The sequence below is a fragment of the Melozone crissalis genome, unplaced genomic scaffold, assembly GCF_028551555.1.
Source record: "Melozone crissalis strain CALT ecotype California unplaced genomic scaffold, PUWL_Pcris_2 ptg000002l_1, whole genome shotgun sequence".
Lineage (NCBI taxonomy): Eukaryota > Metazoa > Chordata > Aves > Passeriformes > Passerellidae > Melozone > Melozone crissalis.
Genome location: NW_026535780.1, coordinates 22,287,462 through 22,311,740, shown reverse-complemented (window position 1 = coordinate 22,311,740; position 24,279 = coordinate 22,287,462). Strand labels below are relative to the sequence as shown.

Here is a 24,279-nt window from a genome sequence, read left to right as displayed (position 1 = left end):
GAAGTTTGAAAATGTAAACATAGAAGAAAATTTGGGCTGTTGTATTCATGAAACACATAGTTTATGATTCTTTGAAACAGCAGAATGTAATCAAATAATTTCAAGAAAAGGATTCCCTGAAAAATAGAATAAAGTGAAGGTAAGGGAATCTTTGAGTCTATTGTTGCTTTTTCCTGCAAGAACACTACAATTTAATATAAATATAGTCAGAAAAAGAAAAGGAAGGACAGTAAAGAGCAATTTAAAACCAAGTGTTGATACTTTCATTACTTGTAGAAAATTAATCAAAGAAATATTAATCCACAACACCATGGAGATGGAAACCTATTTTCTTAAAGAATTACTTCTGTGCATAGCCAAAACCAAGCTGTGCTCATATGGAAAACACAATACCATGGGAAAAAGGCAATCTTTTTCTTGAGAGTTTAGATTACACAAGAAAAGCTCATCTGTTCACCCACAAAGACTCTCAAACACACAATGGCAGGAGGGGCAGCCCAAAGACCTTGCCAGGCTACTGCCAGCCCCAACATATGAGCCCTGTAAGGCCACTCTGTACCAGCCTAAAAGAGCACTGGGGCATGCAGCAGCAGGCAGGAACTCAACACAAGGACTCCCAAGTAAAACATTCAGCAGCTTTTGTTTTATGTTGGAGAAACTAAGCTGAATGTAAGTAAAAGTGTTTAACAGATGTGTCTTGTTTACTGACAAGTTCCTTACTGACTGCATTATGCTCATAGTTACTTCAGTTAAAAAACAGAAGAAAGAAAAATGACAAAAGAAAACTTGAAATTTCAACTTCCCTGTGAAAACACAATCAAGTATTTTTAGAGGCTTATACACATACATGCTACTGTTAAAGTATGTGGAAGCTGACCCTAATTACAAGGATGACTTTCAGGAAGGCATGATATTAAATTGAATACAACAGTATTCAAATGAACACAGGAGGATTACAGAATCAACCAAGCCAAAAATTCAGACAAAAGGATTGACAGCAATCATTTCACAGCCTTGAACACAAAGCTGCCTTCAGTCTAGTTAATGCCAAACACAACTACAGAAGTGTAAAATTTACCAGGTGAAGCGTTAAGCCATGAACAAGAGAAGATCAAAAAAACTGCATTATATTGTTCATTTACTTTATTTGAAGTACTTAAAATGTGTGCTCCAGATTTCTATTCTGCACAGATACTGTTAGCAGAGTTGTTTCACAGCTCATTGCACTGATGGACTGAAACATGTTAAATAATAGAACAGGTTAGTTTGAAACTGCGCAAACCCTAAGAGCATCTGAAGTGATCAAACAACTGTATTTTCAGATTGCTCTGTGATGCAGATTGTAAACCTGCTACCTTTACGAGTATCAGGACTTGAAAATAAAATGACACAATCCCATTCTTAGGTGACCCACACAGATTGAAGAAATAAAGACAAAAGTGACTTTCGTGAAAGAAGAAAAACCTAGTAACTTTAAGCACTTATTCCAAAGGTTGCAAAAAAATACAACAGTTCTTTTGCAACATTAGATCAACACAGATTTAACTTCAACAAACAGAAGGAGTGAAAAAGAAAAACGGAAAGAAATGCAGAGCTGGAAGACTTCCAGTGGTCTAATCCACCACTCTGCTTCAAATAATGATTTTCTGCACCTAAATCATTCTCTGAATACATTCTCAAAGAGTGGCAATGCTGGATACTCCAAAATATCTGTTATTCTTCTTATGGGTATATTTACAACAAATAAACAATAACAGCTCTAAATTATTCTAGCCTGCATAGAAATTTAAAAAAAAAATCATTTTCTGAATTACTTGAAAACTCTGGCTTCCTCTGTAAACTGGTCAAAATCGTTTATTTATTCCCAAAAATCCATGGGTATTTTACAAAAGGATGAGAGATAACAATTTTCATTATGCATGTAATCATCACCAGCACTTGCATATCTTCAGCAATTTCACAACACTTAAGTAATATTTATTTATGAAATAATGAGAAACATCTGCAGCCCTTCTAAAGAATTCAATGTATGCCATTGATTAATAAAGCCCTTAATAATCCAGTTTCACCTCTGAATGATCCTGAAGTAACAACACTGTACCATATAAGGTTGCAGAAGTGGATGTTTCAGATGAGGGAAGCATGGAAAAATTATCCTGTATGGGAAAATGAAATGCATCCAGAAATTGGTGCCAAGGAGTGAAGCTGGGTGGCTTAGCTTACATCCTGGATTTTAAATATAAGTTATAAATACCCATATACACACACAAAAAAAATTCTGTCTGTTAGCTACTATAAGTAAAAAGCTGGATTTAAAGGATATAGCTGTACGGACACTCACTAGCAGTGCTCTGTACCACAATAAATAACCAAAAGCAACACATATTTACCTGAAGTTTGGAAAACCTCATTCAGCAAAGCTTCATTTACCACCACTGAGCTGACATTTCCAACAGGATGACACCAGCTCTGATAAATAGTTTGAAGCAGAAGGGTTTGAGCTCTAGTTGCTTGGACTGTCAAATTAGGGAGCTCAAAAATGCATTCTGTTAGTGGGACATGAGCTCGCTTGGTCCTGTTTAAAATAAAAGAAAACCAGAAAATCATTACTCTGGCACAGAAAAATAACCATTTTAAAACTTAGTCACAGAATATTAGAGTACAAGCAGTTAGTTTGTAAGGTTGGAACTGTGTGCTTATTGGATTTCTGAGATTAGAGCTGATTCCACTTGCTCGAAATGAAACCTAAATAAGAATTGTTACATGATTTAACTTCATATCTCCCTCCAGAATGTGACAGAAAAAATCATATATTTTATCTAATTATCCCTTGAGTTGAAATTACTAAATAAAAGCAATTCCATGTGCTCCCATCAAAATAAGAGCTACTCAAAATTATGCAGATACTAAAACAACCTGTTCAAAAGTTGTATGTTCCAGATTTTTTTATTTACAAAGCTTACAGTGCATCACTAAATGACATATGGCTAGAGACACAAAAAACATATAGACAATATTCATATATCAAAATACAAACAAGCCCACATTCTCTATTTTGCTAACAGAGCTCATTAAGTGATTCTACAATTTTTTTCAATGCCTTATCTTTTAATTGGGGAGGAGCAACAGGAGGAGACAGGCATTCAACAGGGCAAAGTAAAGGACATTTGTTTGGGAAATAAATTCCTCTGCGACAATACAATCCACCATCAACAAGAAAGCTTTACAAAACTATAGCTAAGTCAGTATTTCATTTTTTCTTCCTAATTTACACACTATTACCTGGAATCAAGTAACAGACTGATTTGCTACATTCAACAAAAACTACCAATGTTCTTTAGCTGTCTCAGTTTGAAGCCTTTTCCTGTATCATGTTTTTAACATTATCATTCCTGCCCTAATCACCTCCCAGTCCACCACTGAAATGTACTTTTTCTGCTATTTAGCATTATTTTCTCTAACGTCCTACATGGCAGGAGGGTTGGAACTAGATGATCTTTAACGTTGCACCAAATCTTATCCATTCTATGATTCCATGAAATTTAAATACTGATCCACGCACTAGCTCATTCTCATTCTGGAGCATCTCCTCCATTAGAAAATTTTAGGGACATGTTTAAAGCCCCTTAAAAAGCCCCTTAAAGCCCCTTATAGTAGGTAAATGTTCCACTGGGAATCAGAGCCTCAAATGAGGCAAAGCTGCTGAAACTGCACACAAAATCCATTGGCCTTGAAGAAAAGCATGCTTTACTAAAATGCCCAGGGACTGAAAATGTCAAGACATGCAGACATTCAACGACTCTTCAGATCAGCAAAATCAAAACCTTCCAAGGAACTCTCAGAAGCAGCCATAATACACCACATCTTCCATCTAGGCCTGAAAGAAAATGCTAGCAGCTGTGTAACCTAACATATGTGAGATAGTACTGGCAGTAGAGAGCAGGAGCCTCCATGAATTAAGAAGCAGGCAATTTATGATGCTCAAATTCTAAAACCTTCAGCAGCATGAAATGACACAAAATTCTGGTAATAAGGAGAAGACTTCTTGAATATTCTGCAACGGATTGTGAGAGTGGGCCTTCACCAAGACAACTGTGAAGAGAAAAATACTATATCACTTCTCCGACCAGGATAATTATGCTCTAGATGAAGAAGAGAAAATATTCTGCTGCTAATACTTTTGGCCCATAAGCTGCAGATGTGACTTATGAAGCATGGTTTGGAAATAAGCATTCTGAACATCTGAAGACATCTCTCAACCACTGTGTTTACATGGTGGTACAGCTAAATATGTCATCTATTTCAATTTAGACTTGGCCATAAAAGCATTCGCCTCAAGTCCTAAACAGAGCTCCTTCCTTTAATTCCTTGTCAATACCAGCAAACAGCTGGTAAGTGAAAATCCTCTTCTCTGGACCAAGAGGAATTAAGCTCAGTGTTAGATACCTACAGTAAAAACAAATATCCTCAACTAACACTGTAGTCTAGAACCTTTTAAGGTAAATTGAAATACATCAGCACTTGTAGACACAGCAGACAGATATCCATTCATTCAAGACCTGAGGATTACAAATTTAATGTCTCTGCAGGTCACTGTTTCTGCCCACTGCTTATAAAGGGACAGTATAACACTTCTCAGCTGTGGATGTCTGCACCACAGATCAAAGTGTCACATAAAGCCCATCCACAATAGCCATTGCTCCTCACTATTTTAGTATTAAAACAAAAATTGATTCTTATGAAAGAAGATACCCATGAAAGATTTTTCAGAAATTGATGTAAATACAGATGAAGGACAAAGAACAAACAAAAACAGATGTTATAACCTTCTGCAATAGTAATCAATATTGTTTAGAATGAGGTTTTCCAACCTCATAAAGCTTGGAACCAGGATTACCTGTCTCAAAAATGCTGAGAATGGGGAGGAAACCAGAAACAAGACTGCCTCTGATTTGCAACTCATTTGAAGCTAATGACACAATTATGCTGCCAGCTTCAAATGCCATTTGCAGAAAAAACCACGAATGAAGGAAAAACATTTCATGTTTATATGGAAGAACTCAGCCTTGTGTTTGGTAGTAGAAATTTCTTTCATATGAACACACACCACGCTCCACAACCCCCCCTTCAAAAAGAGCAGTCTCCTGTTTGAATAAACCCATCCACCTTTGAAGTCTGAATTTACCTATAGGTACAGCCTTTGGTGCTAGAAAAATCAAAACTCATTAGAGGCCTTTGAAGAACACATCTTGTATTAAGCCTTGTTTGGCTGGTCTTTTTTTTTTTGGATTTTGTTTGTTTTAATAGGAGTCACAAACACCAAACAGCAAGCTAGAACAAAGAAGTTATGTGTGACCTGTTTGGGGGAACTCTGCATCTCCCACCTGCCTCATCTGCTGACAGCCAAGTACACACCTTTCTGGAGTACCTGACCAGACCCCATTCCAGGCTCACTTCTATCAACTGCAGCACAGCAGGTCACCAAAAGGGTAAGAAATCTCTGTACAAAACTCCTGAAGCTCTTTCAGTTTGAAGTTTAAACACATCACAAACCTTTCCTGAAAATGCTGTTCTTATAACAAGTACACAGCGTAGAAAATAACGTATCCAAACATATTTGAATTTAGCTGGTGTAAAAAAATCCATTTAAAAAAAGCATTTTTCTAAACACCAGAAAACTACCTAGTCTGAAAATTAGAACTACTTTAAGGAGAGATGAAACAAAACCTGAAAATAATACTAATATTAAGTCAAGCACATAAAGAAAGATGCTGCCTGGTTTAAAAAAACAAAACAAGACAAAAAAACCACCAGTAAAGAAAAACACTTGGACTCAGACACCCAAAAGGAATAAAGAGCTTGGAACATATTCTGATCATTACTACCACACAAATGCACAAGAGGACACATGATCACTGCCTTGTGGATACAATTACATAAAACACGTGTCCCATTCCAGCTCCTCCGATACACAAGAAATGCTCTGTGCAAATGTACACACATATGACTGTAGCCACCCGAAGAAAAGCTCTGGGTACCATGAAAAGCACAGGTGGAGACTACAATTCTGAAATCTTTTCTGATGTTCATCCCAAGTTAGAATTTGAACTTGTTTTCCAAAAATTTCCTAGAGTTCAAATCCAAGCTCAGTAATTTATCAATTCAAGCAAAATAGGTGTGCATGAGTAAAGGAGTATAAAAGGCAAAAAAATGAAAAAGAAAATCCATTCCTGTGAAACAAAATGGTACACACAATAATTAATTTATTTTGAAATTTCATATTACATAGACAGCATAACCAATTTCTTTTACACAGAACTGAAATTGGAAAACTAGCTATGCATTTCAGGAAAGCTTTAGCTTGCATTACCCAGAAAGAAATGTAATGCATAGTGACATCAGATTGTTTCCTGGTATTCCTATTTTTCTTAAGTCATGTGGTGTAATCCTTTATTATTTATCTCAGTATGGAAGTGCACTGTTACATTTCTCTTTTCTGGTATTTTTTCCTTTTGTAATCCTTTTACACAACGTTTTCTCTATTTTCCTTCTTATTTCTGAATACTATTTTGCAGGATTACAACTAAGTATTTCAGAACTAAGTGTTTAAATATTTCAAAAGATGCATTTCCTAATGTAAAATTGGGAAGGAACCAAGAAGGTAGAAAACATTTTTCAGCAAACTTCAGAACGAACATGACTTGACAATAAGTCCATCTAAACACATTTTTATTAACAAATTAATGTATTTCAGAGGGAATCTGAAGAGCTGGGAAAATCACAGCATATAATACAGCAATGCAAAAGATTTTGCTTTAAAAGTCTGACTATTCAGCTAATACATACTACAGCTACTGTACTAACCTATGCTACATTCAAAACTGAAAAGTTTTATATAAAATTGTCCCTTAGGAGCAGTAACAGCATATGAATTTTTTTTTTTAACAATATGCAAATTCTACACTTACTGTACTTTAACAATCCCATAGGAATAAAGTCTTCTGGTCCTTTTCAGATACATTTGGAGGAATGGGAAGTTGAAAATAAATCCTTTTTTACAGAAAAAAATATCAAGGCGGGGGAAGCATTTTACCATGTGTGCAGCAAATGTTCCTTAAAGGAAATTTTTACTAGACCCGGCTAGTGATGAAAGTACAATTATAATTCAGGATTTATTATAATAGTTCTGAAACACAAATAATGCATTTTAAAGATCTTAAAATGTAAGTTTGCCACCAACCTGCACCTGTTAATATGGAAAATACATCATTAATAAGGTATTGAGCTATATTTAACCAAGTTTTATGACCCAAGAGATATATTCAAGTAATAAGTGAAAATACAAGTACAAATAATTTTTTTCAGTAAACCAAATCAGATCTATGGTTCTATACTGTATCATTAAATTTACATTAAGCAACTTCATATCAAAACTCTTCACCTTATTATAAAAGTTGTAGCACATAGTTTGGGTCTAAAAACACTACTTAAACTGCATTTTGGAACTGCAATAACAATAGGAATAATAATTTCTCGAGTCTTTACACTCAAGAGTTAAGATGCAGTTCTGAACATATGTTCATTTAACTGAACAGGTTAAAAAACTACCAATTCAAACACTCTTCTCTAGGGGAAAATAAATCCTAACTAGCAGGATAGGCTCCTCATTAAAGCTGAACTTGGCCAAGTTCCAGAATAAATTTAAAGAAATATGAACAAGCAAGTCTTGCTGTGTAGTGGCATGGAGTGAAAATGAATCTGTCCTAATTAAATGATTTTTAAATACTCTTTGGTTGTAGCCAGTTTGCTGACAAACTGTAATACAGACTTGCTGAAATATTTTAATAAATCTGGCATACCATTAAAGAAAATAGTTTTCTTTGCTATTTTTGAACAAAAACATGAATTGGTCCTTATTATACAGCATGCATAGGCATGAATGTAACCAATCCATGTAAGTTCACAGGCCCGTTATGAAATATTTTCAGTTTGTAGACTTTAGAAACAGCAACTCATTCTTGTAAAATCAACACCTCAGAGTGATTGAAAGAATATAGTGGTGAACAGCTGGTTCCAGAGGTTTATACAGAGTCCCCAACTGCAAAGCTGGAACCTGCAAAATGTTTGAAAAAATCTGATTTTTGTTATTACTCATATCCTGTACAGTAAAACACGATTAGTTCATTTTTTCCAAAATAACAAAACTGGTAACCTGCTACTAGAACCTAGCAATTGTGCCTTAGAAGAACCTGAATGTAATTTAAATGCCCAAATAATTTCAGTCAGCATTTGCACACCTTTCCTCTTAGGCAACCAGAAAGCACACGCTGTTTTTATAACACATGAGCAAATGCTTCATCTACATACCTACAACAAATCTGTATTTATACTTAATCTGATGTTTGATGTCTAGTTTTCAAAAACAAAAATTTTGATCCTTTTTCTTAACATTTAAGTAACTATGATTATTATTGTAAATGAAACAATGTCTAGCTCCTTAATGGCATATATCAAACCTCTAAAGGTACATGTAGGAAGGGAAATGGAAGTATTAGTAAGTATTACTGGTCAAAATGCCAAAATGAAGTCACTACTCACAAAAAAACCCAACCATATCTCATGTCCACATTTACTAACACAATTTTCAGTCTTCAGAGAGCAACTTGCTAGAGGACCAAGTTAATTACTACCAAAAGAACCCCAAACAATTAAACTTGCTTTAGAACACTTCATTCCAAAAACACCTCCAAGACTGATGTCTTCAACTTCTGCTCTTCTACAGTCTTCACTAAAGGCTGCCTGGTATATGACATCATCTCTGACACAGAGGAATTTTCAGGAGCTGCAGCTGCCTAGGCTGCTGTAGGAAACACTGTTAATCACACAACTTATTACAAGGGAGAGAACAATGAACTTCAATGTTCACCAATTTTTTTTTCAGTAAATCAAAACATTAACTTGATATTGCTGAAAATTTTAGATATGGGATTAGAAGAGAAATATGCTATAATTTCAAAATGGACTTCTGTATAGATTTTTTAACATGAATTCTGAAATATAAGTTGTCAGTGATGAAAACATCTTTTAAAGTGTTCAGTCACAAGCAAACTTCAAAAAACTCCCACAGATTTCCTTGAAACAATTGTGAAAACAAAACAATACAGTCAGAGTACAAACTTAAATATGGCTTAGAAAATGAACAGAGGCTATCCACTCTCAATTCTCAATACAGTGTGTGTTTTAATGGAACAATAAAATTCAGCTTTATACAGCACAGCAAAAATCAATGCATATTACAAGAACAAAAACTATGAAACCAAAAAATTTCTAAAAGGAAAAAAAACTTGAAAAAAATCCCTTTTAAGCAAAGAATGCACAACTCTGGACATGTTAGAAGCTCTAAACTTGAGTTGCTTTTAAAATAACTATTCATTTTGTATCATCTGGTCATTAAAGTTATGATCATTAGATTAAAGATTATGATTGCTACATGCAAATAATAATACTGGTTTGTAATGCAGCAAGAAGTGAGAAACAGTGACCTGTGCTATGCGACAGCACGAGAAGAAAGCGTGCAAGAAAAAACAAACACCTGAATGTGAAGGTAGGAAAGTTCTAATTTCCCCCAACATGATTTGAGCCTTACAAAGCTTCTGATGAGTCTTTCTACCTGTGGATTACATGTTTCAGAAAGCAGGCAAGAAAGCAGTCTATGATTACTTCTAGCTTGGTCATTGCCTATGTGCCTCAAAATGCAACAGATCTGAACTAAAAATCTGTTGATATCAACAAGGGATTGGGAGTTTTCAGTCTTATTTTCAAACACAAGATAAACTAAAGTGGCTGTTTAACATCTTAAACCTGTAGCTGCATTAGAGGAACATTTAGGATGTTCAGATCAAATTCAGCTTACTGACTCATCAATGGGACAGATGCTATGGATTTGAACTGCCATGAAACCACAAGTGGATATCAGTCACTAATTGCTATTTCTTTCTTTGCAAAAAACTCTTTTTCTAGGCACTAGTTAGTAATTGTCTCCAGAAATAATCAAAGTGACGTGATATATATATTTTAATACATTAAAGAATAAAATTACAAGTTCCCTGCTCTGAGGAGATAACAAGCAGACCTCAGTCTTCTTTATGTATTTTATGTTTTGATGTGTGTAAACCATATATATTAAGCATAAAGTTATATCTTTAAAGAACTGCATCTTCCGAACTCTACAAGGTATAGGGTGGAGATCTGAAAAAAAAGGGGAAAAAAATAAACTTTCATCATGGAATGCCCTCAGTGTGAATTCAGGACCTTTTTTAGTTACTTACACTTTCAACATCCAGTCTTTCTTTACTTCTGCGAGAAGGTATAACTTTTTTACTTGGATCTAGGAATCCTCCTGTTGTTGATGGTGGGCGTTAGTGGGAACAAGGGAAGGGATTTGACAGCTGCATTATGTTCCATAAAATCCAAATATAAAGACCGTGAGAAAAATCAGTATTCATCAGAGGAGCCAAAAATCAAAATATATTACAAACAAAAAAAAGCCAGAAGCAAATCTGGAAAAAAGCAGGGACATTCAATAGGGAAGCACTGGCTTAATGAAGGCAGTGCAAAAGGAATCAATCATGTAACAAGCAGAGAATTTTTACATCTATATTATAATTGTGTCTTGCATCTTTTCCTGAGAAAAAGATCCTATGAGAAAAATCAGCAATGCCTAACTCAATGCCATCCATCATCACCACTTATCTTGTAGGTAAATGTTAGTTGTGGGTGGGGGACAAAAAGGAATCAGCAGACCCTTGCCAGTACTGTAACTAAACAGCTGCAGATGAGCAAAACCACCAGAGGTGATCAGGTAAAAGTTGCCAGTGGCCATAAACCTCCAAACCACAAAGATCTGTGTTTACTAAAACAAAGCAAGCATTACTCTTTTTTATAGCTTTTATAAACCCAGTACCATTGGTTTGGATACTACAGTGTATCCACCACCGGGGTGGTTGAGGCTTTGGGGAACAGGCTTCCCACAGTGCAGTTCGCTTTACTGTCTAGGGAAGTAACCCCATCCTCTCCCTTTCCCTCTCCTCTTTCCCCCTTCACACAATCCCAGAAGCAGCAGAAACAGCCATTAAATCAATCCTCTAAATCTGCCACACAGAACCATTTGGTTGCCATTAGCAGGTAAAACAGGGAGCCAGAAGGGTTCAAACATGCTGGTGCTCAGTAAGGAAAACTGCACTGACAAACCCAGTTCAAAGGTCTTTTTGGGAACTAACAAAGTTTCAAATTCCTTGCTAAAGATTTAAGAGCTGAACACAACCCCAGCTTCAAGTAAACAGCAACAGTAAAAAGATCTCAGTAAAAAAAAAATTGTCTAAAAAGCTAAGTGGGCTATGATTAGGGGGCTTCTGTGACTTCCTTCTACTAAAAACTTGTGTATGTTGCTTATTTTCTTTCATAAATAGATAAAATATTTTGGTGGGGAAAAAAGGACACATTTGCACTGAGAGAAAAAAGGTTACTTGAAATTATGACAATTTTTTTATAGCTTGTCAGAGCAGTAAGAAGGTGCATGTCTGCATTAGCAAAACAAAACTAGTATTTGAACAAAATTTTTGCCCTAAACGGACATATCACAAACAAAATACACAAAACTAAAAAAAAAAAAAAAGTTGTACTTCTGTATCTGAATTCTGTCACATCCTAAAAGGTAAATCACAATGGTTGGGGTTGGAAGAGTGATCCTTTAAATCCAACCTCGCTGCTAAATAAAAGGACTTAACTCTGTCCCTTACAGTACCTCAAAAGCCAATTCCACTATCCTTTAAGAGAAAAGTTATAATATCAAAAAGAAGTTTCTGAAAACAGGGAAGCACAGGGAAGTTTTGTGTTTCTGATTACCAGAAAAGCCTTTAATATAGCAAAGGATGGATCAAGAGTGTCTTCAACAGCAAGGACATGAATGGACAAGGTGTGCTAATGGTTCACATGAACACATTGCATAACTGCAGAAAGAGTACAAAGACTTGAAAATTATTATTTTGTGGCCTCATTAAGTATCAACCTCAAAAGAATTTTAAAGGCTATCAAAAGCTATTTAAAGCAAAACATTAAATCTCAGTAAATGTGTAATACTTTATACTTCAAAGACTACAATTACTGCTAAATCTAAATTTACCATCTTTAGGCATTGACTCTGCCATTACTTTATACCATTCATTCCTCAAAAATAATACAAGCTTTGAAGCAGATTCTAGGGATCTATTTTTCCTGTGTTCAGTGTTGATCTATTCACTGTGTCTCGTAACATCTATTTAATTAACTAAGAACTCCACAAGCCCTTGTGAGTCTTCAAGATCATCAAAATTATCACATACAGACATAATTACCATATTGTCAGTAAAACACATCAAAAAGGTATGTTCTTGTATTATATATAAGCACAGCCAAATCCAACATGTATGCAAAATCAAGGATATACAAGTACTTTCAGAGTAACAGACTAAGTCAGTGACATTATAAAAGTCTCATTTCCACTTGCTCGTTTAAAATATGGAAGTCAGGTTCTTAATTCTCTCATTCTCCGTGGGTATTTCTTTATTATCCAATAAATATTCTAATCATGTTTACCAAATATTTCCTTCTATTAATTTGCTCATTTTGTAATCAACCACTAAACTCAAAGAAAAAACTAGTTAAACATCAGCAAAGAAAAGAATCATTTTGGCTTTTGTTTAAAGAACCACACACACTATATAATGAGAAAAATCTGATCAATTGAAAAATGAATCCACGATTTTTGAACTGGTGTCGGAGCTAACAATCCTTTCCATTTCTTACATTGATGTCAGAAGTATCTTCAACAGGTATAATGATTTCCAAATCTAATAAACAGGTTTTCTTCTCATATTTTTCTACTTAAGAGCTTCATATTCCACCTGAGCCTGCCTTTACTTGTTTTCTTTCTTTTTTGTTTGTTCAAATGGCCCTCTAACATTCCCATCGAAAACACACCATACTAAAAAATCTTGTTCATAAACTGGGAGCTGGTGTCCTTTACAAGTTTAAAACATAATAAAACCAGACAATTCTTACCAAATATACAGGCCCAAATGGAGATCCAAATGTTTACATGAATTCAACACTGTACCTCAGTACTCATGCAATGCTATTCCTCAGTATGTACACCTGACAGGTTACTTTAACTTCCTTTAAAAGGCATTGCTTTAGAAACAGTACCAAAAATACAAACCTACAAACAACTACGATAGAAGTGATTGAGGAAAAATGCTGAGAATGCATATTGTTTGTGTGGAAGGAAACAAGCACTCAGCTCAGAACCAAAGAGATTCTGGTCTAATAGAAGGACTATTTCCTATGAAAAAGAAAAAGCACCTCTAGGGTCACAGAGAGAACAAGCACGAGGAGAATACAGCAAACAAATTATACTGGACACAGGACAGTATGTTTCTTCCACCTACAGATGAACACAGATACAGTAAAGATGCTAAGGTATTATGGACAGCTGAACATCCACCCGAGCCTTTATATTTGGGTTATTTGAGTCAAGATAAAAACAGTTTGTTTTTTAATAAACAGTGTGCAGTCACCATTTATCATAGGTACCAGCTTCAACTGGGTGTCACATTAATCTGCTTGTAAGAGAAGGTGCATAATTTAACTCTGGTTTGTGGTACCTCACTCCAGGTGGAAGTGATGCCTACCACTTGAGAGTGAAGATCTGTAGAGGCAAAAAGAGATATGCTACAGCCTGGCCAGCAACATGACTATGTTACACGAGCTTAATGATGGCAAACATAAAAAGATAAACAAAATCAGTAATTCTATATTCTATACAGGCATATAGCTTATTCAAGAAGCAAACACAGAGTTTTGGTGAAGGTGGATTATTTGGTACACAAGGTGAATAATCCAGCATAGTTCCCTGTAGAATTATCCAAAGTACTAACGAATGAAAGGGGTTTTTTTTTTCAACTTCTTTTATTTAATGACTACAAATTCTTAAAACAGTACTTTGAATCCTATACACTCCCATGGCATTACCTCAAAAAGAAGATGCAAAGAAAAAGGTGAAAGGTAAGAGAGCAACTGCAAGACTAAAGTACATTTCTTCAGAATTCTGTGTAATAACCAGCTTTGATTTGGGCTGGCTGGCAGAATGCCACCACGCTCAGTTTCAGGGTCCAAGTTTCAAGCTTGCCTGTTGGCCAGCTATGGAGGATGAGTCTGGCTCCAGTAATGACCTGTGCTGTGTCCTGCTGACCTGTTCACTTGATCTGCACCAGCCTCAGGCCAGGGCCTCAGGCTGGCACTTTCTCCAGCAATGCTGAAGGGAGGACCAAGCATGTCAGAAGCTGTCCTCAGTCTGAAGCCTCAATATAAGTCCTTCTTCGATCTAATTTAATTTTTTTCCTGCCTTTTGGGAGTGGAAAGGAAAATTACAAGTAGATATGTGTATATGAACTGAGACACCAGAAAACACCAAGCTTCAGAGCTACAGATGGGTTTCTAGTAATTTAGCAGCAGAGATGCCAGTGCAGAGACTATTTCTCTTCATAATTCACAGATTCACTCACAGGCAGAAAAAAAGACACCAAACTACAGATAAAATTCTGGAGAAACAAAGGACAAACTTTGTGTGAAGAATTACCACTATTGCATCTTTCTAGCCAGATTCTACATGGGTAAAGCATCATAGGACAGAATTCCTAACAGGTCCTTTTATTCGGACAAGTGTTACCACTAAGAGAAACAGAATTTCTAAATATATCCAGTACAAAAGAAATACATATCAGGGATTCAGTTTTTCCTTAGGATCTATGCTACACAACAGCATTTCAGCTTTAAGACTGTGTTTTTAGTACCTTTCACCAGTCTCTAATCAAAATGCAGCTTCAACCCTGAGAATTGTTCAAATTTTGAAATACCATTTGCTTGTTTCTAGTACAAATGCCAGCAAATCCTGATGGCAACACTTACAAAACCCAGGATTAACTATTCACCATGTGCAATCACTTTCCCTGGACAGATATTAGCTAATAAACTTAATTTACTTTCACTGAAGAGAGGTGACAATTAATTAATCTAAATGACTACACTGGAAACACTCCCAGTGACTACCCTTTAGTGTCAACTCTGCTGAATTTCCTCCTCACGGACAATACTGAACAATACAACTGCTTCCAATTTACATTGATTATAACTGCACTTGCAACAGATTTGCTGAATGCTGCCTGCCACATCTGCTGAGAAACAGTAACATTTGATCTGGACTTGATTTAAAAAAAAAAAATTAAACTTCAGGGTTGCAACTGAAGCTAATTTGTTGTTACACTAATCAAGCTGCAAGTCATGTGCTCAGAATGCAAAACCCCTCAGAATGCAAAACCCTTCCTGTTCCAAGTGCTTTTCTTGGTAACCAACAACAGCTCCTTCCAGAATAGTGCAGTTGAAAAGTGCCCCAAAATGTTCTTGTTGAAACTTAAAATGTTCAGATCACTGCAGATTAGAAATGTTCTACAGAAGTTCTTCAAGCATCTTCATCCCTATACATAAGTGTGACCTCCTTGAATTTTTATAAAGCAAGATATGTTAAATCAATGAGAAGTACTTCTGTTTAAGCTTTACATCACCCTACATTAGTGTTCACAATATGCTATACTATATTGCCACACTTAATCCTCAAACACTAAGATGCACAGTAAACCAAACTTCTGAAAGTGTCAGTGGTAAGTAATGTCCTACCAAAACCAGCTACCAACCAATTTTTAAAAAGTGTGATTTAGTATTATGTTCTTTGATGCATTTTCTAGGCAAGAGCAGAGAAGTGGACAACACTGAAGCAATCCAGCACATTCCTTCCTGTGCTGTTCTGACTGTTCACACGTGAGGCACTACTACACAAACACCCCTGCAGAACACAAAGGAACAACTGCTGTGTTCTGCTTGTGCACAGCCCCTGTCACTGGCACATCTCAACAGTTCAAACAGGTTCTAACATGTGCCAGATCTAACTGCAACAATGCTGAGGTGGCTGGAACTCCCCTGCCCCATACACTGAGTGCATCTGTTCAGGCATTCAACCCCAGATCTCTTCTGTTTCAAAGAATACCCCAAATTTTTATCTGGCAGTTAAATTCAATTACTGACATAACTAATAGCCACAACTGAATGCTACAAAATGAGTTTCATGTGTTTTCAACCTGTTTCTGCTTCTGACCCAAGAAATGAGCAGGCCCTTCAACAGCCCATGTGAAATGCAATCCACACCAAATCTAAATTGACATTGCTCTTGATCTACTGTGACTAGCCAATAAAACAGGCTGCCAAAATCAAGACCTAAGCGTCAATTTATGGGAAAACTTCCTAGATTTATGATCCAATGCTCACAGTTTGTGGAATAGTTGTGTCTGTGTTACCTGCCAGTAGGATCTGCTTGACTCTTACTAGCACCACTGCATTGAATGTCATGACAACTAAATCTTGTGACTGTCAAGCTCACAAATCTATGGTTTCTAGTCCTAAACAGATTACTCCACTGGGCTTGCCCTGCAAAGATGTTTTATTCAAAAAAGTAGCACAAACAGACAGTTAACCTCATTCTCCATTATAAACTTCTAATCCTTTCTTTGCTGAGCAGTAAATCCTAAAGATCTACTGTCATGACAGTGGTACCTTGTTGGTAAAGGCCAAGTCAGCAGAACCTAACTTCCTTGCTAAATAGCTTCTTACTGTGTAAGAAGCCAGATCTTCATCTACTACTCTGCTTGCAGATCAACATGAATTGCTCTCCCTCTTGTCAATTCATGGGGACACCATTAAATGCACATGGTATTTACAAGATGACCCCTGAAGCAGACACAAGCAGATGCACATCCTGGCTACATCCTATAATGACTTTATAAATTGCAAAGTGAGTCTAAGAAAGTATTCTATAAATAGGAACACAACTGTGTGGCATACCAGGTAAATAACTTTGATTAAGTGACAGATGTTGGCCTTGTAAGGGACACATGATGGAAGAAAATGGAAGTAAAGCTATATAAAAACACAAACGCTTTAACAAAAGTTGGAACAAAAACCTTTGCAGTAGTAATGAGGGAGTTAGAGTCCTTGGGTTTGGTAATGTTAATATTACAGCTAGAAAATAAAAGAGAAACTAAATTGTGTGTACAAAGCAACAATTACATCATGAAAAAATCAAAATAAAAGCAAGGAAGTCATGTAAGAAAACAAAATGCTGACGTTCAGGTTGGTGAAAGAATATTTCTCAAAGTCTTAGCATAATAGTTAGCCAAAAGGCAGTTATAACCTGATTTGCCAAACTACTCTAAATGTACCAGATTCTAAGGACACAGTAAATGTTTACCTTTACAGTTAAATCTGTGTTGAAATATTAAGTGCAGCTATGCTATATAAATGTTCTTGAGAGTTCATAAAAAGAGCCTACAGAAGATACACATTCATTTCATGTGAATAGCACTACATCTAAATTTCCTAAGTGATCTTTCAGAACCGTAAGTGCACATATTAATAAAATGACTGTGTCAGGTCTGTAATTCACAGCTTTCACAAATGAAACAAGTGACAGATCTCTGGGCAGTTGAGGTGCCCAGCATATGATACATGTGACTGCCTTTAACAGCAGAGCAAATTTTTAACTTTTGTCAGCTTTTGTCAATAATAATTAGCACTTCAATAAAAACACTGAAGAAATGAAACTACTGTGCCAAGCCAAATCAAATCTCCTGTTACCAAAAATCCTTCTTCATCAGAAAGATGAATCTTGATGGAGATTAGCACGCTGCATGTACTTGAGCTGAAATATATTACTTAAGACAGTCTGCAGAGAACAGCTCAAAAGAAAGAATCTTTGCAGAAACTGCAAAGCATCTCAAAGACTGTTCTTTGTTAACTAATAATTACTGAGATCTAATTGCAAGTTTCTATTCAAGTTTTTTGTTCTGACAGAGTAAAAACTCAAGAACAACCAATTATATGCTCTGTACTCTCTAATAATTCAAGTGCAGACCACAAAGCCCTAGACAATAATTTACCCAGCAGGTCCTCAACCTCTTTATAAAAGACTAATTCACACACTCAAACTTACCATGACTAGCTATTAGTCAACTCTGTACTGGTGCTTCCTTGAAAGCAGCAAACAGCAGCTATTGCTCTGGTATCCAATTAACAAAGAGGGGACTCACTATCAAGAAAACAGATCTCTTGAAAGCAGACTACAGCACCAAGAAGCTGAACAGAAAGGAATCAGGGATAATGATGTCACCCTCATTTATAACTTCATTCTACCAGAGCTCACAGTCTGAAAATCTGCCACAGGTAGAGACAGTGAGTGAGAAATTTCCTACAGACCCGATAAAGAAAAATAAAAACATGAGTCTGGAACACTTCTTTAGAGAAGACAGGTTAAGAAAAGCAATAAATAACACACATAACTAGACTGATACCTAGCTCAAAATATAGGGAGAACACTTCACTGTCAATCAGATACTGGAAAAAAAAAAGGAAGGCTATTACAAATCCATATTCTGTACTGTTAATTTAGCATTTCTCAGAAGTACAGTGAAGTGGTATTTTAGAAGTGATAGAAGGTTACAACACTGAAGTGTCTCACATCAGATTACCTCATCTGTTACCAGAGACATTGAAGCCAAAAGAATAAAAGAAAATCATCTAATTCCTCTCAAGATTTCTGTTTGGCAATAAACATTCTTGTCATTCACTCTAGGCTTTTAACCATATTCTGTTAATTCTCAGTTGGTTTCTGAATTCTCTGAAAGCTGCTTTACAATCTGGCATGCAACACTACATAAAGCAGTTGTAAAATATTGACATTAACATTGTATTTTGCATCTTGTTACACTTGACAAAAACAAAAGACAGATGGTTTGTACTTTCCAATAAAAACAGATTAGCTATGCAATTTAAAAGATGTCCAAGACTTAGTTAACTAGTGAGTTTGAGCACATTTCTTTTATACAAAGAAAGTGTACTAGTTGAAACTAAAAGAGATATCAATCTGATAGGTAAACAGCACATTATGACTGTTTACGGGCATTTACTAGAATTTACTGGACTGATGCTGCTGAAATTTTATCTGTTAAAACAGCCTGCCAATGTTTATCAACTAGTTTTAAAAAATTAATATTACTACAGTTTAATACACTGTATATAACAGTAACTTTTAGATTATTGTACTGAAACTAGAAAAGAAACCTTTCTACTGATTTATGTCAGAAATAAAGTTGAGATTTTCACTGCTAACTCAAAACATACTACCTAAGGGATTCCATAACAGTTCATAAAATGTCTTTGTTTTTAAAAGGTATGGTCTGTGGTATGTATTTTCTACGAAGAAACAGAAGAACACATGTAGCATCAGATGTGTGCACTTTAAGAAACTCTGGAATGTGAAATCCACAAATCCAAATAAAGCAGGTGGTATAATTTGGGAGGGAGTACTGAATTTAAGTTTAATGACATTACCAGGTTATCCTACCAGACTAATTCTCACTCACTGCATGACTTCAATGAAGCTCTCAGTCCTCATGCTGATTTCGATTTAGCTGAAGTGCTATTTGATGCGTTTCATCTGGACTTTTACTCACTTCAAACTACACTTCATTTAACCAGGCTGCTGCTCTATTCATTTGTTTTTCTACTTTATTACTCACAAATTGGTGTTGCTTAGTTTAGATAAATGGTTGGACTAAGTTCATTTTATAAAGTTTTTTTAAATTTCATTAAGCAATAAATAAGCCATAGAAAGAGATCATATCAGAGGAAAAAAGTGAGAAAACCATCAAAAGACACCAGACCACAGTATCACAGAAAGTGTTGGTCTGACAATATCTTCTCATAAATGCCAATAGATGGTTTGCTGTTTTTAAGGCAGGATCAGTGCCCTGCCTTCACTCCCCAAAACTACAGCTCCTTCCAGCTGGGCATGCATGGTAATGCAATGCATTTTTAAAAGAGAGAGACAAAGAATGTGAGAGAGGCAGATTTCACAAGACAATCCAAGAATGCACGAGAGAGAGAATGTAAGGATAAGACCAGGAACATGAGACAGAGTGAGGGCAAGTGTGAAACTGCACAAGGACAAGCACAAGAAACCAAGCATGAGCGAGCAAGAGATGGAGCACAGCAAGCACACGCACACACAGAAGAGCACAAGCACACATGAGAAAGCAGCAGCACTTGAATACCATTAACTTGTCAGATGACATATTTATTTAGAAATTCATCCCTAAAATAATTTTTTGATTTTTGCACAACTAAGCATGGGGTTTAGAATATAGTGAAGAAATGTAAGTTTGCCATTCAACACTAATTTATTCATGTAGTTTGCTACCAGGATTACTAACCAGAGCTTAGTGTTAAATGTGAGATAACATAAGGAAAGGCTGTCAGTTGTAAAGTCCTGGAGTATTCTGATTAGTGCTGATAATAGAGTATCCTGGAAATATTCTTTTTTTTTTAGTCAAATGGTACAACACAACAGCGATTAATTCAAAGTCATTAATACTTTGGTAAACTATTGATAGAAATTATGACAAAGTCAGTTAGGCTGCTACCACCTGGTGGTGTGCTGATAATGCTAAAACCCATTTACATTTAATATGGTATCACAGCTTATGAAAGAAAAATTAGTACATTCTTTATGTGACACTAAGAACAACTATAGAAGCAGACTTTTTTTGTATAATCCATTAAGGTTTCACAAACAAACGTATCTTACAAATTAGCTATTCAACAAAATGTTTGAAGCCAAAATATTTTTAAATTACCATACTTTTTTATTTTCTTGTCACTCTAGGTAATTTTTTCTGCATGGATTTACTCATAAAGCAGTATTACAGACTGCTACTACTCAAAATGAGGGATAAAAAAAAGTAATACCTTGTCCAAAATATTGTCAAAATGGATTTTTGTGAAAATAGTTTTTATAAATGCAGCCTATCAATATAAATTATTGCATACTGCCATTTATGACCACAAAATTTGAACTGCAGACATACATTTAAATAGTGAATTTTCACTGCATTTATGGCTAAAAAAATTATATAGCACATTTCATAATAAAGTACAGAACTGTTTTCAGAAGAAAATATTTGTATTTAACATCTGAGCTACTACAAATAGTTTACACTTCCAACTGTAATGAGAAACAAATAAAAGTGTAGCAGAAGCACTGTGGATTTGGGATGCTTCGGGGTTTTACCCTCAATTTGTTGCTTTTTATTTGGTCAAAAATCAAAAATAAAAAGCTGACCTATTCAGTTCAAACATCAAGCTTGCCATCAGTATGTAACTTTTGTATCAGCTCAAGAAAGAATGGCAACTGTTTCCAGAAACCTACAAGGTCCAGAAGAAAGCCATGCACCACAGGGCTTCTTCTGTATCACAGAATCTGCAGAGCAGGAAGGGACCCACAAGATGATCACTGATCTGAAGTGACTGGCCCATACTGGGATTGAACCTGTGACCTTGGTGTCATTAGCTCCAGGTCTCTCAGCCAAACCAGGTCTAAAATGTTTACTGACAACTATCCTCACAAAAAAACCTATGAATGATAACACATGTAATAGAATATGAGAGGACACAGAGAAGTTTAGGGATATATGCAAAGCTTGGCATTTTTAAATCCTTCATTAAAAATTCAAAAGTAATTGTTCATATGACTTAATCACACTGTACAGGCTTAATACTCACCAATATTTGGGGAACTTGATCAGCTTGCCATAAACAGCAGTACTGAATGAGGGGATAACTGGAACAGGGATGCAGTATAATCCTTTACTGTCCAAAGAAGTCAGTGCTGCTTGAAAACCAAATATCTGGAACAAATGCAGTTGGTCAAATAGGTATATTATCATGTGACTAGATTACTTTCAAGATATTTTATAACATATGTACTTATACTCAGTAAGTATTAAATAAATTGTGTATTATTTTTAGAGAATTCCTTATACCCAAATATAAATACAGCTACAAAAATCTACTTCAAATAATACCCTAAAAATACACATTAAAATATTTTCTTCACTCAAAACATGCTAACTACAGTCAGCTGAATTTAAAAGAACACTGAATTACAATTTTTCAACTCAAATACTTTAGTCTATATCCTTTAAACTTGCAGATTACATACTACCTTTCATACAAAGTAAAATCACTTTGAGTAATTATAACAACACTGGTAGTTACCAAAGAGTGGTATGTAAGGAAATTAGAACCTTCCCTTCAAAGCTTTTTTTTATTAATAAGAGCCTGGCTACAGAAAGAATCATCACAGGAATTCTTTATGATTTTTCCCTATTCAATATGGCAAACAAACTGTTGTAGACTTGTCTTTTAACATGCTGTACCATTCACAAGAACAGAACAACTCAGCCACTATTAAAGCTAGCAAAAAAACCCTTTAAAACCCAAAGCTGGTGTCCAAATTTTGCTACTAAAATGTTTCCTCAAGAGAAAAAAATCCTCTCAAACTGAAAAACATACAGATGACCTGCAGTACTGCAATTCCAATCACTTTAAATGTGACATGTCACCCAGAAAACTGAAAGCTTGCCATGCAATTCTGAAACACAGTTTCTTGAACGCAGATAATAAATATTTAAATTTTTGTAAAATATCAGCGTGGAAGTGAATAGATAACTGAGACATTTACTAAAATTCACAGTAGTCATATTAGATATTTATATTTTAGTAGCACCCAAAAGGTTTCAAGCTTCCTAAGCACATCTTAAAAGACTGGAAAGGCCTGCTTTAAAACTCCTCTGCAAAGCAGATGGCAACTGAACCATCTCAAAACAGTTTTCCATATCTTAAGCTTCCCCCAGCCTCACAATAAGAGCTCCTCTCACATAATGCATCTTTAATTGAGAACATCCAGAGATCTATCCTCTTAAAATGAAAAACAATTAAATTGTTTGTTAACAGTTTTTGATTGCATATCTTCACTGTGATGGGTTTGCTCTATCAACACTACCAGTAGTGACAGTTTTTCCTCCTAAATTCCCATCAAGTTTGTAAGTTTGTAATTTTGCAGCGATCTACACACCACAGAAGCATTATCTCAGATGAGGAAAACAGTTTCTTTCTGAATAATTCTATCTTGTCACAAGAACCTTGGGGCTTCAGTTAGCACTTTCCTCATATGAAGTGTGCAGTGTATATTACAAAACACTTGGCTCGAGTCAGAAGCAGCAATCCCAAACAACAACATTCTGTGAAATGTATTTACTCTACGGCATTTCAGATTAGCTGAAAACATCCTTTCAGGAAACCTGCTAACACTTCAGATTAACTGAACATACATGATGCTCTCAGCACACATCTCAAGCCCTCACTGACCTTCAGATAGCAGTGCTGGTAGCAGTAGTGCAGCAGGTTGTCAGAGGGCTGCCCCAGGCTGCTGACCACATGCACCAGGTGCTCAGCGTACATGGGTACCGAGTGCTCCAGGTTAACCTTGTCCACCAGAATCCGCACGGAAGGTAAAGGCCGCAGGGGCTGGAAACTTGCAGTATTTAACAGCCCACTCAAGTTCTAGGGCAGGGAGGAAAAAGAATGATGTCATAACTTAGATGTATTATTTATCATATCTGTATGTTCTTACCCAAACACACAAGAAAATCTACATGAAATAAACTATTTACCGTTACCATGGCATTATACTACAAATCCTCAAATCTTTCCAAAATATTTTCTTTGAAGTCAAAAATAATCAACTTTTTATCTGGAATTCTCTTGGGTGCAGGTGTCCAGGTGCTGGTGGTGCAGGGGCAGATTCTGTGAGAGGACACCAAGGGCTGTCCTGGGCCAGGTTTAGCCTGCTGCAGCCAGTGCTGCAACAGCCCCACCACAGGGCACAGGTGAGCTCCTCAGCCAAGCTGGGGGCACCTCTGTGCAAACATATTTTAGAATGGGCAAAAACACCACACAGGTTGCAAAGACTCAGAGAATAAGTGAGAAACAGCAACATGAAAGTCAGAAAAGGACAAGGAGGCCGTGGTGCTCCAGACACCAGAGCAGAGCTTCTCTTGCAGCCCATGAAAGAGACAAGACAAAAGCAGACATCCACACTGCAGCCCATGCAGGTCCCCATGCTGGAGGAGGTGGATATGCCCTGAAGGGCACTGCAGCCTTGAGGAGAGCCCATGCTGGAGCAGATTCTCCCTCAAGGAGTGCAACCTGCCAGAAGGACTTGCACTGAGTGAGAACAGC

General features: G+C 36.1%; 1 protein-coding gene across 3 annotated transcripts in view; it reads right to left on the bottom strand.

Annotated features, from left to right (window-relative positions):
• The window catches only part of VPS13B (vacuolar protein sorting 13 homolog B), a 433,545-nt gene that overhangs the window by 336,707 nt on the left and 72,559 nt on the right, over window positions 1-24,279 (bottom strand). For all 3 annotated transcript variants that reach the window (XM_054270120.1, XM_054270137.1, XM_054270129.1), the window contains exons 15-17: window positions 23,407-23,601; window positions 21,760-21,884; window positions 2,391-2,575 (exon numbers count right to left, since the gene is read on the bottom strand). In XM_054270120.1, coding sequence (XP_054126095.1) covers window positions 2,391-2,575; window positions 21,760-21,884; window positions 23,407-23,601 — 505 coding nt within the window. The remainder of the gene's footprint in view (window positions 1-2,390; window positions 2,576-21,759; window positions 21,885-23,406; window positions 23,602-24,279) is intronic.